The sequence below is a fragment of the Lagenorhynchus albirostris genome, chromosome 2 (assembly GCF_949774975.1).
Source record: "Lagenorhynchus albirostris chromosome 2, mLagAlb1.1, whole genome shotgun sequence".
In the NCBI taxonomy this organism is placed as follows: Eukaryota; Metazoa; Chordata; class Mammalia; order Artiodactyla; family Delphinidae; genus Lagenorhynchus; species Lagenorhynchus albirostris.
In genome coordinates this window covers 70,036,433-70,052,148 of record NC_083096.1, presented here as the reverse complement: position 1 = coordinate 70,052,148, position 15,716 = coordinate 70,036,433, and the positions used below count along the sequence as shown (strand labels likewise).

At 44.0% G+C, this 15,716-nt stretch overlaps 1 protein-coding gene across 1 annotated transcript; it reads left to right on the top strand.

The window, feature by feature from the left end:
• SLAMF7 (SLAM family member 7) lies at window positions 1-14,862 on the top strand. The gene is made up of 7 exons (XM_060142249.1): window positions 1-55; window positions 8,383-8,715; window positions 10,002-10,274; window positions 10,492-10,608; window positions 11,529-11,632; window positions 13,406-13,468; window positions 14,299-14,862. The coding sequence occupies exons 1-7, from the start codon at window positions 1-3 to the stop codon at window positions 14,368-14,370; spliced, it is 1,017 nt and encodes a 338-aa protein (XP_059998232.1). The 3' UTR covers window positions 14,371-14,862.
• The last annotated feature ends 854 nt before the right edge of the window (window positions 14,863-15,716 follow it).

Here is a 15,716-nt window from a genome sequence, read left to right as displayed (position 1 = left end):
ATGCTTTCTTCCACAGCATGCTTCACCTTCATCTTTCTCCTCTGCCAGCTCACAGGTGAGTCCAACAAGATCTTCCTGTTTTCTGGACGCCTACCCCATCCTGCTTGTAGCTCCAGGCTTCTGGCTCCACTCTGGGCCTCTGGCTCAACTTAGGAGGCTCTGCTCCCTCATCTAATATTGCTTTTTTAAAAAAAAAAAATCTTTATTGGAGTATAATTGCTTTACAATGGTGTGTTACTTTCTACTTTATTAACAAAGTGAATCAGTTATACATATACATATGTTCCCATATCTCTTCCCTCTTGCGTCTCCCTCGCTCCCACCCTCCCTATCCCACCCTCCTAGGTGGTCACAAAGCACTGAGATGATCTCCCTGTGCTATGCGGCTGCTTCCCACTAGCTATCTATTTTATATTTGGTAGTGTATATATGTCCATGCCACTCTCTCACTTTGTCACAGCTTACCCTTCCCCCTCCCCATATCCTCAAGTCCATTCTCTAGTAGGTCTGTGTCTTTATTCCTGTCTTACCCCTAGGTTCTTCATGACACTTTTTTTTCTTCTTAGATTCCATATATATGTGTTAGCATATGGTATTTGTTTTTCTCTTTCTGACTTACTTCACTCTGTATGACAGACTCTAGGTCCATCCACCTCACTACAAATAACTCTATTTTGTTTCTTTTTATGGCTGAGTAATATTCCATTGTATATATGTGCCACATCTTCTTTATCCATTCATCTGATGATGGACACTTAGGTTGCTTCCATGTCCTAGCTATTGTAAATAGAGCTGCAATGAACATTTTGGTACATGACTCTTTTTGAATTTTGGTTTTCTCAGGGTATATGCCCAGTAATGGGATTGCTGGGTCATATGGTAGTTCTATTTGTAGTTTTTTAAGGAACCTCCATACTGTTCTCCATAGTGGCTGAACCAATTCACATTCCCACCAGCAGTTGAAGAGTATTCCCTTTTCTCCACACCCTCTCCAGCATTTATTGTTTCTAGATTTTTTGATGATGGCCATTCTGACTGGTGTGAGATGATAATTCACTGTAATTTTGATTTGCATTTCTCTAATGATTAATGATGTTGAGCATTGTTTCATGTGTTTGTTGGCAATCTGTATATCTGCTTTGGAGAAATGTCTATTTAGGTCTTCTGCCCATTTTTGGATTGGGTTGTTTGTTTTTTTGTTATTGAGCTGCATGAGCTGCTTGTAAATTTTGGAGATTAATCCTTTGTCAGTTCCTTCATTTGCAAAGATTTTCTCCCATTCTGAGGGTTGTATTTTGATCTTGTTTATGGTTTCCTTTGCTGTGCAAAAGCTTTTACATACTGTGGTCTCTGACTCACAGAGGGTAGGAAGAGACTGGAGGGAGAGGAGAAGGAATGACTTTGGGAGTTGACTGCCCTTCTGACTGTCCCAGGGAAAAAAGGGCTGAAAGAAGTGGTGTTGGGTATCAGGAAAACCTGTGTCCTTATCTGGATTCTGCCATGAAATAGATGAAGAATGTCATCTTCCTCGGACCTCAGCCTTCCTTCATTTTGAGGGTAATTTTAAGAACAAAATGAGATGGTACAGGTGTATATTTATTTACTTAGAAATATATATTTAAAATATTTTAATTCAAATACATTTATAACATTTATACATATACTTCTATGTTTTATATTTATGTAAATATAAATATGTATTATTTAGAAAAATATTTTAAATTATTATGCATTTAACAATCATACTGATGGCAGAGAACATTTGAATTTTCTCTCTTAACCCAAGTAACCCAATCAGTCTCTACTTAGAAAACCAACTCATAGGTAGGAACTTTGTATTTAATGCCATGAAGGACTGAGGACTTTTCTATGCCTGTCACAGGTATTCTAGTCTTTCAAGATGTTACTATCTTCAGGGCTCTCAGGAAGGACCAGGAACCCCATAAGTTAGGAATATCTCTCTGGTCATCAAACTCATGGAGAACCACCATGAGGTCTCCCTCTGAGGATTTGGTGTGGCTGGTTCATTTATGTGTGCCCCAGGCCTGCCAGAAGAGAACTGCCCAAGCCCACGTAGTAAGTCAGGCCTCGCTATCCTCTCTTCCCCGCCACCTGGTGTCTTGAACTGTTCAGCATCAACAGACTCTCACCCTCTGTGAGTTCGTTAAAAGTTTGCATTTTTAGGAAGCACCTGGTCCTGGAACTGGAACTGACCCTTACTTTAAAAATCACTCCTTGAACGGAAATGGTGATCAGAAGGGGAACTTGGGGATGGTGAAATGGGGAAGGACATGGCAGGACTTTTCAAAACCCAGGTGCCCACCTGAAACATGATCTGGGGCAGCAGGGTGCAAGTTGCAAGTGTGCACCCTGCTCCAGGAGGCTGTGGCAGCCTGCGTGCTATAACTTCCATGATTGAAAGAATAATCTGAGATTGTCATAGAGCCTCCAGTGAGCAGGACGGTGAAAGCAGTGCTGGCCTTGGAGAAGAACTCCTGGGCTTGACTTAGTAGCTATATTATTGTGGATAAGTTTCTTAGCCTCTGAACCTCGGTCTTTACAAGTATGTAAGAGAAAATGAAACTTAACTTGCAAATTATTGTCATGTTTTAAATAAGATATCAAATGCAAAACAATATAATAATAATCACCATTTATTAAGCTCCTATTACATCCAAGGCATTTTTCATACAATCTCCTCACAAATCTACAAGATAGATATTATTATCCCCAAAACTTAGGCTCTGAGAGGTCAAGTGTCTTAGGCACGATTACACAGCTATTAGGAGGTAGAACAGAAACTGAGTTTCCAAACCTAGTGCTCATTTCATCACACCAAACTAATGGCCTAATATTGTACCCTCAGAAAAAGTGCTCAATGAACGTGTATTTGAGATGAATCTTCCCCAGAGATTCCTTCCCTCTCCAGGTACATGAGGCCAAGGTAGGCAGTGGAAATGCCCAAGAAGAGTAGGGAACTCCATTTCCAGGATGTGAATGCACCAAACAAAATTCACCCTGGCCAAATTCAGAGGGACCAAGGAATAACTCTTGCAGCCTCAGTATTCTCATCTGGAAAATGGACACAATTTTATGATGATTATAGGATACAGTAGGGTTGAGGAGACAGGTTATAAAAAGAAATCAGAAAAAGTGGGTGAGGAGGTATTGGGGAGGTGTTGAAAAAGACCAGAAGAGACAAACAAGAGGAACGTTTCGGAGATGAGTGAGGGGCAGAACAGTAGGGAACTTGAATATGAATGTTGCAGGTTAGAACTGGAGTGTTGGCAAAGGTGGCTGGTGAATTGGGAGGCTTGTCAGCCTCTGTTCCATGTACATCTTACATGGTACTGATTGTAAATGCCCTTTCCAAGTACATTAATTAAGGGGAATTTGGGTAAAGAACAGTAGTTTCCAAAGTCGTTTTTTTCTTTTTTAAGCAGTGGTTTCCTTTTATAAAAAGAAAACTTACACAGAAACAAACAACTCTGATGCATAGAATTGAAGCCTCCCTGATGGAGGGGGGTAGTTCCATAGCTTCCACCCCATCCCCTACCCCCTTGACCTCCATCTAAGCTCCCAAGAAATACACTGAGGCACTGCCAAAGACCTCAAAGGTAGTAGGGGCACAGCTTGGGAAACCCTGCCTTAGGAGCCCTTGTTACTAATCCTGGCCTTCCACTCACTTGGCACACATCACTATAACCTTCAGAGCACCAGACTCTTCATCTATAAAATGGGATTGGACTAAGTAGTCCCTAAAATTCCTCCTAGCTTTGAGATGCTCTGATCCTTGGTTTCCATGGTGAGGGTGGCATGACACTGTGGTGCATTCTGATAGAGGCACCCAGTACTGGAAGGGGTGCTCGGGGACAGGGCTGGCAAGCAGGAGGTGGGCTTTACACACTCCGCTATGCCGAGGTCTTCCTCCTAGGTCACCATTCCTTGATTCTGGCTGTACTGATGGTGCCCCTTCCTCCTAATTTGGCTCCTTCCCTCCACTCAACATATGAGCCTTGGGGGAACAGGTTAAGGGGAGGAGGTGACAGCAAAAAGGAAAGGCAGGTGGCAAAAGGGAGGAGCTGTTGTCCGTTCTTGTTATGAAGAGCATCTTAGGGCTGAATCTTCTGGTGCCAAAAATACCTGAGACTTGGCCAGGGCAGAAAGCAGAGGGTCTCCTGCCCCAGCTTCCTCAACCTCCAAAAGTAGGAGGGGATGCTTGCTGTAGGAATTATCTCCCTGCGTGGTGATTGGACTTACTCTTTTGCTGTGAATTAGCCAGTGACTGATGTATAGGCGTTAGTGTCCAGACCACCTTCTAAGAAGCTTACCTTACTGAGAAGCCATCCAAAGAAGTTTTGGGAAATCTCACTTTTAGCCATTCTTGCAGAAATGAGACCAAAAAGTGGGAAGATTTCTCAAAGCCTGTCTCATAACACTCCTGCCTGTCGTTTCCTCTTGCCTCCCACCATGTCTCAGACTGCTCTGTACTTCTCAAAGTGTTTTCACATCTGTATTCACCCTTCATCCTTCCCTAAATCTTGGTGAATAAAGATTATTCTTTTTCTCCTATGAGAGGTAAGAACACTGAAATTCAAATTTACATTTAGGATGTAAACTGGGGATAAGCTGAAATTCAAAATGGTAGTGGGAGGTAGCAGTGGAAAGAATGCAGGCCTCTAGAGGAGATGGGGGAACAAACTAGCTTCTCATGTCACTTCTGCCACTTTCCAGTTTGGGGCCTTGGGAAAGTCACTCAGCATCTTGGACCCCCAATGTCTTCATCTATAAAGTGCAGCTTAACCTTTATCACATAGAGTTGACTTGAGGATCAAGAATGGGAATACCCATTAAACCAAGTATTCATTGCTGGAGTTATTATTACAGTGGAACCAGAATGGAACCCAGGTCTCCTGACCCCCATTTAGGCCAGACCTCTAACTTTTTTACACTGTTGCATGTTGTCTGGGAGAAGAGACCATCTCCACATGTCCCTGGATGAGACTCCAGACCCCATCACCAGGTGATCTGGAACCTAAAGCCTGTAGATCAGTGATTCACTAACTCACAGCAAAATGGTATGTCCAGTCACCACCCATGGGAATAGCTCCTCATGGGGAATTTCAAGTGGAAAATGAAGTGACATTCATGGTGGAATTTCAGGGGGTAGGTGTGAGAAAGAGTTGAAGACTTCCTCAGGGAAGGGCTTTGAACTAGGATTTATGGGTCTTAAATAAGACCTAGATGGACAGAGAAAAGGATAAAGCACCAATAAAAGCGTGAGTTAGGAGGTAAACTGGGGATAAGCTGAGGAAGGAGCCCTGGCTGCTTGTCTGGTGGTAGTAAGTGGGTGGCAGTCCAAGGCTTCATATCTTCCCACAGCATCAACTATTGCTGGCCTAGGAACAAAAGCCCTGATACAATCTCAGATTGTATCTCAGATACAATCAGATACAATCAACCTGGGACATGTGATACCCCTGAACTAATTACTGTGCAGAGGAAAGCTACCACTTGAGTTGAGTTACCCAAACCATATGGCTGCTACAAAATGAGGAAGGACTGAAATGAATGCAGAGGAGGCAAGTTACAACAGTCACCACATTGATCCAGGTGGGAGGGTAGATGAGTCTCATGGGGCCCAATCCTCCCTGGCCTTGTAGATAGGTGTTAGTAGCTACTCATTCTCTAGGGCCTTCTGATCACACAGGTCATGTTACATCCCCCACCCCCATCATGTGTTCCCTAAGTACTGTCATTTCCCCTTTCACAGCACATGTTGTTACTCATTTAATGACTCTCTCCCAATTCCATGAGTGCAAGGATCATGACTATCTTGCTCCCCAGTTATACCCTCAGCTCCTAAACAGTGCCAGGCACAAGTATGGAACTAAACAAATTTTAGTTAAAGGAAGGAATGACTGAATGAGCAGAGCATGACTTACCTAGACATGGTAAAACCCTATAGGGTCACACATCACAGGTGGAGAAGCCATCAGAGAAAGGGGAGCTTCAGTTCAGTCTTAGAAGCTGAGAAGAGAAGTGTCTTGTTTCTGGACCCCCTTTCACAGTCAACTGGGAAGAGGAAACAAAACTGGCTAGGACTTAACCAACCCAGGCCCCTAACGTCTGAGCTCACGTTTAGGGAATGGCATGGAACTACTTTCTTCTTTTACGACTCTTCTCCTCACCCTGAAGATACAATAAAGATAGACCAATATCTTCCACCTAGGTTCATGTTGGCAATTTGCACTGTATTGTCCTCCAATTTCATTCTAACAAGGAACAATGAATTTGGGGATATTTTCTTATATCTCCACACAATTAACATTTCTTAAAATGTACCCTAGGAAGATAGCACCATGTATATAAAGATGTAAAAAGAACAATTAATTATTCATGGCTTAAGTGCATGCACACATGCTAAAACACTAAAACCACATCCTTACAATTTTGTCACCTCCTTGACATATACATGTCCCCCAAACCTCACATGAAAATTAAAATACTCAAAGGTGCCCTAATCCAATAATTGAACCTACTTGGGTGCAAGTGATATCCAATCTTTATTTGACTGCAAAATATTCACCCCTTCCATCTCATGGTTGAAGTAAGAGAATGAATACATTAATTGATAAATCAAAAATTCAAATAAAACTGGTTTTGTCTATAACATTTAGTGGAAATATTTTGACACCCCATGAGATGATCAAAGAGAAAGTAATGAAAAACCATCCTCCCTTAGTATTAGAGTAGCAGGGAGGGTAGCTTTTTGGAAAATCAGCTTACTTAACAGGATGATTTGATAAAGGCTTGAGTGATCCAAAGTATATATGCATATATATAAATTATAGGGGAAAACTGTTTGAAAACAGGAATCAGCTCCTAAAAGGCATTTACTCAGGAAGAGAAACAAGTACTTTTAGAGATAAATTTAGCAAAAAATTTGGTCAAGATCCAAGACCTGTTATCAAGGGGCTAGGTCAACATTTGGTAGCACCAGATTCCCTTACTCTGGGGGCACTGGTAGAGCAGCTTGTACTTGAAGGAAGGTCACCAAAGGACTTGAATGGTAAATCGGGATTCCATGAGACCCCAGGGCTTCAGAATTGACACCTGAGCCCTTGAGGGAACTGAAGAAGGGGACTAATGGAAAGGGCTGGAGCTGGTACAAATGCCAAGGGACCTTCAAACTGAGCCATAGTGGAAAGAGTCCAGACTCCAGGGCTGGAGTGACATTGGGTTAAATCCTCAAATTATCACCTGCTAGCTTTGTGCCCTTGGAAAACTTACTTACTTTTTTTGAATCTCAGGTTTGTTTTTGTTTTTTTAATCAAATCCAGTTAACAAACTTTTGCTGTAAAGGGCCAAATAGTAAAATTTTAAGCTTTGCAGGCAGTATGAGCTCTGTCACAACTATCCAACTCAGCCTCTGTAGTGGAAAAGCAACCACAGACAATGTGCAAAGGAAAGAACATGGCTGTGTTCCAATAAAACTTTATTTTCAAAAACAGGGGGCAGGCCAGGTTTGGCCCATGGGCTATTTATTAGGTTGCTGCTCAGTTGACCACTTCTGGAAGCTTTTTCAGCAGCCATTCCTAACTGTTTTTCACCTGGAGCCACAAAATCAGTGATGGTTGTTTGCAAGTCACGCTCTCTGAGGTGAATTAAGATTGCACTGAAACAGAAATTTGGGAGGCAGGGAGCAGTAAAGCCCTGCTACAATTCCTGATAGTTCAGGTTAAACATCACAAGGTAGCCTGGGCATATTCCAGAGCTCCCAGTCACTCACCCTTTTCCTTTCCACTCAAGGAAGGATGTTGGAATTCAAGTGAATGAGAACCTCATTTGGGGATGAGCTTTAATTCACTCCCATCCACCATAAAATAAAAAGATAAATCATCCTCAAACTTCTAAGCTATCACTATCTTTAAAGACTTACAGCTTGCCTCTCGATGCCCTGGTTTGTGCTTAAGAACCTCTGCCCCAGGTCAGATAGACTGTTACCTTCTTCATCTGCAACAAAATCAGCTCTCCCAGGAGCAATCTGAGAGTCCTAAATGGAGCTTGGACAGTAATCTCCCCACTTGTCACCCCACAGGAACTTGTCAAGGATGCAGCCAACCTCATGGTCTACCTCAGAGCTTGGTCTTTTCAGCCAGAGATCTCTGGGAATGGGGTGGGTTTGCCTGTAGTCACCCCTTTCAGACAGAGAGTTCTGACCTCAGTGCCTTTGTGTGAGTGAGGTTCCAAAGGGTTTCCCAGGACTGGTTGGGTTAGACTGAGAGGGTTTCTTGGGACCTTTCCAGGACCCAAAGGGAGTGAGTAATTGGTGGCAAGGTCAGGAACTCAGGTTTATTTTATGGTTCTCTGTTTTTACAGGGCCAGCAGCCTGTGGAGTACTGAAAAAGCTAGTTGGTGCCCTTGGTGGGTCTGTGAATTTCCCACTGAATCTCTCAGCAGATCCAATTGACAGCATTATCTGGGTCTTCAACACAACCACTCTTGTCACCATACAGCCAAAGTTGGCAGACAAAAAAGCCCTTATCATAGTGACCCAACATCGTAACAAGGAAAGGGTGAATTTCCCACATGAAGGCTACTCCCTGAAGCTCAGCAAACTGAAGAAGAATGACTCAGGTGTCTACCGTGTGGAGATACACAGCTCAACCCTCCAGGATCCCCTAACCCAGGAGTATGAGCTGCGTGTCTATGGTGAGCAGAACCAGTTCCAAAGGTGGATGACTGCCTTCTTAAAATGGTGAACTCCCTGATATTGGAGCTGTTCAGACAAAGGCTGGATAAACCCTTGGCAATAAAGTGGAAGAGGGAACTCATGCATGGATGAAGTAGATATAGCCAACCCTTGAAGTCCCCTCTTAGATATTCAGTAAGAAGGATTGTGGTGCAGCAGATAGGCTTTATGAGAAGTGACAATCACGCAGGTCAAATGTTGGCTTCTCTACTTACTAGTTACATGGCCTTAGACAAGTTACTTGATCTCTTTGAAACTTAGTTTCCATATCTGTAATGGGGAGTAAAGTGATACCTATCTTAGAAAGATTATCAGGTATAACTATCAATCACACCTCTTCCCGTGAAGATTCTAACCAAATGAGAAATAGACACAAGAATCAGAAAGGAAGATAAAAATATCAGTTTTATTTTTTCTGGTAAAGCTGGATAATAAAAATACTTTCCCCCAAGTCTAGACTTTGGTGCCTATTCAGGGAAAATGAACTTATGAAACAATTACTCAACCAGCTAAAAGAATAGTTGCCTTTCTCACTGAGCTGCAATATCAGGGACACCAGGAGATGGGCCTGCAGGTTTGCATGTAGGAGGTAGACCATGCACCTTGATCCAGGTGTGTCCTCCATATAGATATAGTTGAGAAGAATGGAAGACCTGCATTCTGCAGGCAAACTAGCAGGGGTGGGGGGAGGGGGGAGGGTAAACCACATTTAAACAGCAATCATAACAGCTCAAACATGTAAATGGAGAAATGTAGATGAGGGATGTCAGACTCACCATCTCAGCAATGAAACAATTGCTCATCCTCTGAAAGAGTGAGCACAAGGTAGAGAGGGGAACCAGAAGTGTTGCTCCAATACCTTTGTTCTCTCCTAGAGAGTAAAGTGAGTCTCTTCAAGGAAGCCTGAGGACAGGGGAATAGGGAGCCTCCAAAAAAGATAAAACTAATGAACATCTAAAATGCTTTTAACACAGTGCTTACCATATGCCTGTGCTTAGTAAATGGCAGCTCATTCTTGTTGCATTGTAATTATTTCTATTACTACTGTTGTTGTTTTATGGCTGTGGGCAATCTGACCTAGATTGTTCTCTTCCCCAGATAAGAATGAGAATTCTGCTCTGAATTGCTGCTTCCTCTCCACTCTGTAGCACACCAGGGAGATTCAGGTCCAAGGTTTACAAGAATAATGCAGAAAAAATGAGGGCTATGGGCATAATTTCCACACTTGGTTATTTCTCTTTTACAGAGCACCTGTCAAAGCCCAAAGTCATCATAGGTCTGCAGAACAATAAGAATGGCACATGTATAACCAATCTGACATGTTCCATGGAACAGGGAGGAGAGGATGTAACTTACAGCTGGAAGTCCCTGGGACAGGTGACCAATGAGTCCCATAGTGGCTCCACCCTCCCCATATCCTGGAGGCAGGAGAAAAGTGATATGACCTTCATCTGCATGGCCAGAAACCCCATCAGCAGCAACTCCTCAAACCCCATCTTTGCCTGGAAGCTCTGTGAAGGTGACTGTCTCTCCTCTTTCTCCAGGAGCCCCTAGTCTTAGGACCTATATCTTCTTCAGCTCCTGGCCCCCCTTGGGAACAAGCCCTTTGTGAAAACTGGAAGCCCTGGGGAAGTCATCAGACTGGGGGGAAGGTTGCAATTGCTCCAAAAGTTGGGTCATTTTCCCTAGCTGACTCTTCTCCCTGCCCTGTGCCTACACCCATTCTCTCTTTAAAGGTGCTGCTGGTGGCCTGGCTACCACTGTGATCCTCAAACTCCTGTTGTCACTCACCCTGCTCTGTTTCATTGCACTGGTACTAATTATTTTGATCATACGAAGAGAAAGAAGAAAAGGTAGAGCATGAACTATTTTTGTCTTCACCCTCAATCATGCATTTTCTCCTTCACTCATTCAACAGTATGTTGGACTGTGTGCCAAGCTTGGTGTTAGGCACTAAGGATGCAGAAATGAAGAAGCCATCATCTCTGTCCTAAAGGACAGCACCAGCCATCTGTACTCCTTAATTCTGGAGTGGAGAGAATACCTGAGCCCTTAACTTTTCTCCTAAGACAAAGGTTCTCCTAATTCCTTCTCCAGTGCCTGCCCTTCTCCTCTCCTTCCTTACTAGTGTATCCCTCCTGCTGACACAGGTCACACACTGTTGACTCTGCTCCCCTGACTGGGAGGCCATGGCCTTCAACTCTGAGGTCCACAAGCCAGCACCGTCCGTTCAGCCCATCCCTGTCAGAGCCCCCAATCCATCCCAGTTCTCTCCATTGGATCAACTCCAGAGACTTCTCTCTACTCCCCACCTCAGTCTAGATACATTACTCCTGGAGAAGCCTTTCTCTGTCTTTCTCCAGGCTGTACCCCATGCTCTGTGTCCCTAAACCCTGCTGATTTGTCTTCTCGGGTTCCCACTGATACTGTCCACTCAGGGTATTGGGGAGGGACCTAAGCGTTGGTTGGGTACGTACTGCAAACTTTGAGATATTCTCTCCCTCCTGTAAACACTGTAAAAGCATTTCTGATCTCCTCTGCTTCCTCTTTTGGCTGGCTTTGTCCAGAAATTGGGAAGTGAAGTGATGAGGGTGACCAGTTCATCTTGGGGTTCCTGGGTTTAGCACTGAAAGTCTCATGTCCTGGAAAACCCTTCAGTTACAGGGAAATCAGGATGGTTGGTCACCCTAAGTGGGTCATCCAGATGGTGGGCCAATGTGGGTGGCCAGGGGAAAGAGGAGCCAGCTCTGATTCTCTCCCAACTTGGTTTCAGAGTCCATTGAAGAGAAGAAGGGACTGAACCTTCATCCAGAAACTCTTAACTACTCCCCCACTTTTGGAGAGGCCTCGGAGTATGACACAATCTCTTACTTAAATGTGAGTTCTTTCCCGTCTTTCCTGGGGACTGATTCTCCTCTCTGAGGCCCTCCTTGCTTTACTTGAGATTTTTCCATGGATTTGGGCAACATGGGAAATGAAAATGTATAACCCTTTAAACCCAATGTACCTGTGCCTCCCCCAAGTCTTCATGGATTCTCTCTTGTGCAGGAACTGGTGGCCCCTGGAGCATCTGGCTCTGACCTAGCCAGTAACGCTCACACTGTGATCTACGGAATCACTCCTTCCCCTCCACTGTTCAAAATGGCCACTCAACAGACCCAATTCCTTTTGCATAGGATGGCGGGTAGAGAAATGTGACTTTGATATGATGTTTGAGTTATGGTATCAGAAAACTGGCTTTAGAGATGCCATTTCCTCTGAGGCAACTCAAGGAAGCATCAGGAGGGGGCTCAGAGGGTCCATGGTGGCTCTGGGCCCTCACTCAAGGCTTCCCAAGTGTGGGTCGCCAAGCTGCAGTGAACAAACACAAGGTTAATTCAAAGAACACTCTTTGAAAAGAAAATCCTAAGACTAAGGTTTAAAGAAATGCAAATAACAAGAGACAATTTGTAGACAAGAACTAGGTAGACAGCTTCAAAAGGTCCACTGGCAAAAATCATTGCAGCTGAGGCTAGGTTTGCTCCTTAGGTTTCATAGTGCCCTTTCCACATTGGCCCACTTAATGAAGAAATAAAAGCACTTTGGAGCTTCAAAACTCTTAGTTTTACTCCAGCCTTCAGTGTCTCCTGATCAGGATGCATCTTCTTACACTTATCCACAACTTTTCCAAGAGGAGGTATTATGTTTCCTCTTCGAAGTTGTTGGTGTCCTGAGAGCTCCTTCCTTCCTCACAGGGGTGACCTCTTTGTGCTTCACTCAGCCCGGCTTCTGTCAAATTCGATCACTTTATCACCATCCTCCCTCTTCCCCTGCTCAAGACACATTCCCTGGAGACCACAAGACTGTCCTAGATGTTCAGGAATAAACTTCACTGACCCAGGATATTTTTCTCCAGCCTGGAAGGAGCTTTTGTTATTGCTGTCATTGTTTTGTTTTGTTTTGTCCCTTTAGTCATCATTTCTGATTTGCCCCATAAGTTCTTTTGACTGATGAAAAAGTTTATTTCCAACATTGACAATATGATTTCAAATTATCCTTTAATAACCTTAGGAGGCTCATAGCTCATACAGTTTAAACAAGATACAGTTTTAAAATAATGCAATTTCTTCTTTTTAAAATTTTATTTATTTTTGGCTGCATTGGGTCCTTGTTGCTGTGCACGGGCTTTCTCTAGTTGTGTTGAGCAGGGGCTACTCTTCGTTGCAGTTCAGTCTTCTCATTGCAGTGGCGTCACTTGTTGCGGAGCACGGGTTCTAGGCACATGGGCTTCAGTAGTTGCAGCTTGCAGGATCTAGAGCACAGGCTCAGTAGTTGTGGTGCACGGGCTTAGTTGCTCCGTGGCATGTGGGATCTTTCCAGACCAGGGCTCGAACCCGCGTCCCCTGCATTGGCAGGTGGATTCTTAACCACTGTGCTACGAGGGAAGCCTGCAATTGCTTCTTGAAAAAAGTCATTAATAATTACAATAGCAGTCACTGACAAGAGCACTTCCCACTCCCCCATTCAGGCTCCAGAACCCTCTCTTCTCTCTCACCGTCTCCTCCCACCTCTGTTTTCCCTTCTCTGGATTCTGGATGTCTCTTTGGCCTTGTCTATGTGACCCAGGGGGTTGGCAATGATTTCTTTTGTTTGTTTTTTGTTTTTTAACAGAGCACTGTACCAGAGGAAAATGCAGTAAATACACTTTATTCCACTGTGCAAATACCCCCAAAGGTAAGAAGCTTTAGAGCTGAGTTTTATCTTAGCTGTCCCATCCTTCTTCCTGTTTCAAGTTTAGCTAGAATTTCTTGGGCCCCAGAGATCTCATTTTCCCTGGTACTAAAAGGCACACCAGGATACCCATTCCCTTTGCTTAAGGTTACACAAGTATGTGGGGAATAGAAGAGAACTGTGTTTTAGGAGTGAAAATGGGGGCAATGTGGAACAAATAGAGTAGGAGAGAGGTTCCAGGCAGGATCAATAGGGAAAATCAGCAGGATCCTGACTGAGGGCCTGGGAAAAGTTCCATGGCTTAGGCTGTGCCTGGGAGAAAGGGATGGCTGGGGAGACAACTCCGGCTTGTTTCTGAGCCACTAGTAAACTGGAGGCAGGAGAGTGTTCCTCTTCTTTTCCATGGTCTAGCTATGTTACATGCGATTTGCAACTTCTCCCCAGTCAAGCTACTAACGTAGTAAGCTTTTAAAGCTTATTCCTTCACAGATCACACTTGGCAGAAGCCAGGAATGCCTTCCTGTCTCCTCTCCCAACCACATCAGAAAAATGAGGATGGGTAATGCACTTTGCCTAGTAATAGGAAAGGTTGGTTTGGATAGATTATTAGAAGGAAAGTTGAGTTCATTAAGCATTCAACAAGATAAATGTGAGTTAGGCTTGAGGAGTAGTTTTTCTAAGGTCAAAATGATTAAACAGTGGGAGAAAGCATAGCGAGAGGTTTAGGTTGGGTACCTTTGGCAATGAAGAGTGTCTGGGATGGTGGGGTCTCCTGAGGGGATCCATAGTTCTGCTCCTCTTCAGTGTTCTGCATCCTTATGTCTGCCCAGCAGGTGGAGAAATCCCACTCACTGCCCACGTTGCCAGACACACCAAGGAAATTTACCCATGAGAATGTCAACTAAGCAGCCATGTGCTCCAAAGAAAATGGTCAAAAGATTTCACTGACTTAATCAAAAACATCAAGGAAGAATGAAGGACACTGACTTCCTTCCAGAATAAAGTATCCCTTAGGCTCCTACAGACTTAAGAGTTCCCAATCTGGGAATTTCCTGGTGGTCCAGTGGTTAGGACTCTGTGCTGTCACTGCTGAGGTCCGGGGTTCAATCCCTGGTTGGGGAACTAAAATCCCACAAGCAGTGTGGTGAGGCCAAAAAAAAAAAAAGAGAGAGAGAGAGAGTTCTTCATCCTACCCACTGCTGAGAAATCTCTTCAAATCCAGAATCCCTCCTGGAAATGTGATTGGGAATTTATCAGCCAACTCAAAGCAAGGGCTTAGAAGCATCTCTGTTGAAATGTAAATGCGGTTTCACACATTTGAATGACAGCTCCCCTTCCAGGGTTTGGAGATGAGGAATATATCAAGGGTTAGGTTGCCAAGAGGGCAAGAACTTCGGATCAGCCAGCTGATGTTCCCCGCAGAAGCAGAAGACAGCAGTCAGAAATGGATTTATTTACTGACCCATCAACGACGTGCCTGGCACTGCGCTGAGCTAACTGTGATTTTCGTCAGATGTGCTCTCTGTTCTCCTGAAACCGACCCTTCATGAATTATTTCCGTGGGCAGTGGCATCAGGCCTGACCACGGATTCCCAACACCCAGGGGGTCAGGTGTGGATTCACAGGACTTGGGAGTCAAAGAACACAAGGACAGAGAAGCCAGGTAGAAGACCAGGTAGAAGCCAAGTGAAAACTCAGAAGTGTGATTGACCACTGCCCCAGCTTCATTTACACTTTTGTGCTGCAAGGGAGAAACCCAGGCCTTAGGCCTATGTAGGAGCCCATCTCAGTGGAAGAACTGCCCTGAAGACATACTCTGAATCTATTTATAGGAGACTTGCAAACATTTAAAGTTGTTTAATTCATTCAATGAATATTTATTAGGAACCTCTGTTAGGTCAGTCTAGCAAATAAGACAGATGTGATCCCTGCCCCCATAGAGCTCACCTTTTTAATGAAATGAGAAATATGTGGAGGGAAAGTGTTGCTTTGGATGTCTTCCTGGACACGCATCTTGAATGGAAATGTTGGAAAGGGATCTGAGGTCTCAGGTCTAGGGTTGTGAAGTATTTCCTTTATTCAAGGGAAAACAACTTCTGCATTGGGGGAGTACTGCCTCACAAGCAGTGCAGCACTCTTCCTGAGGGATTTTGGACAACAGTGAGTTTTATAGAGTTTTAGAAGAGGCAACTTAGAAACAGGGCGTGATCGGCTAAGAGGTGGGGATTTCCCTCTAAGTTCTAGTTTCTAG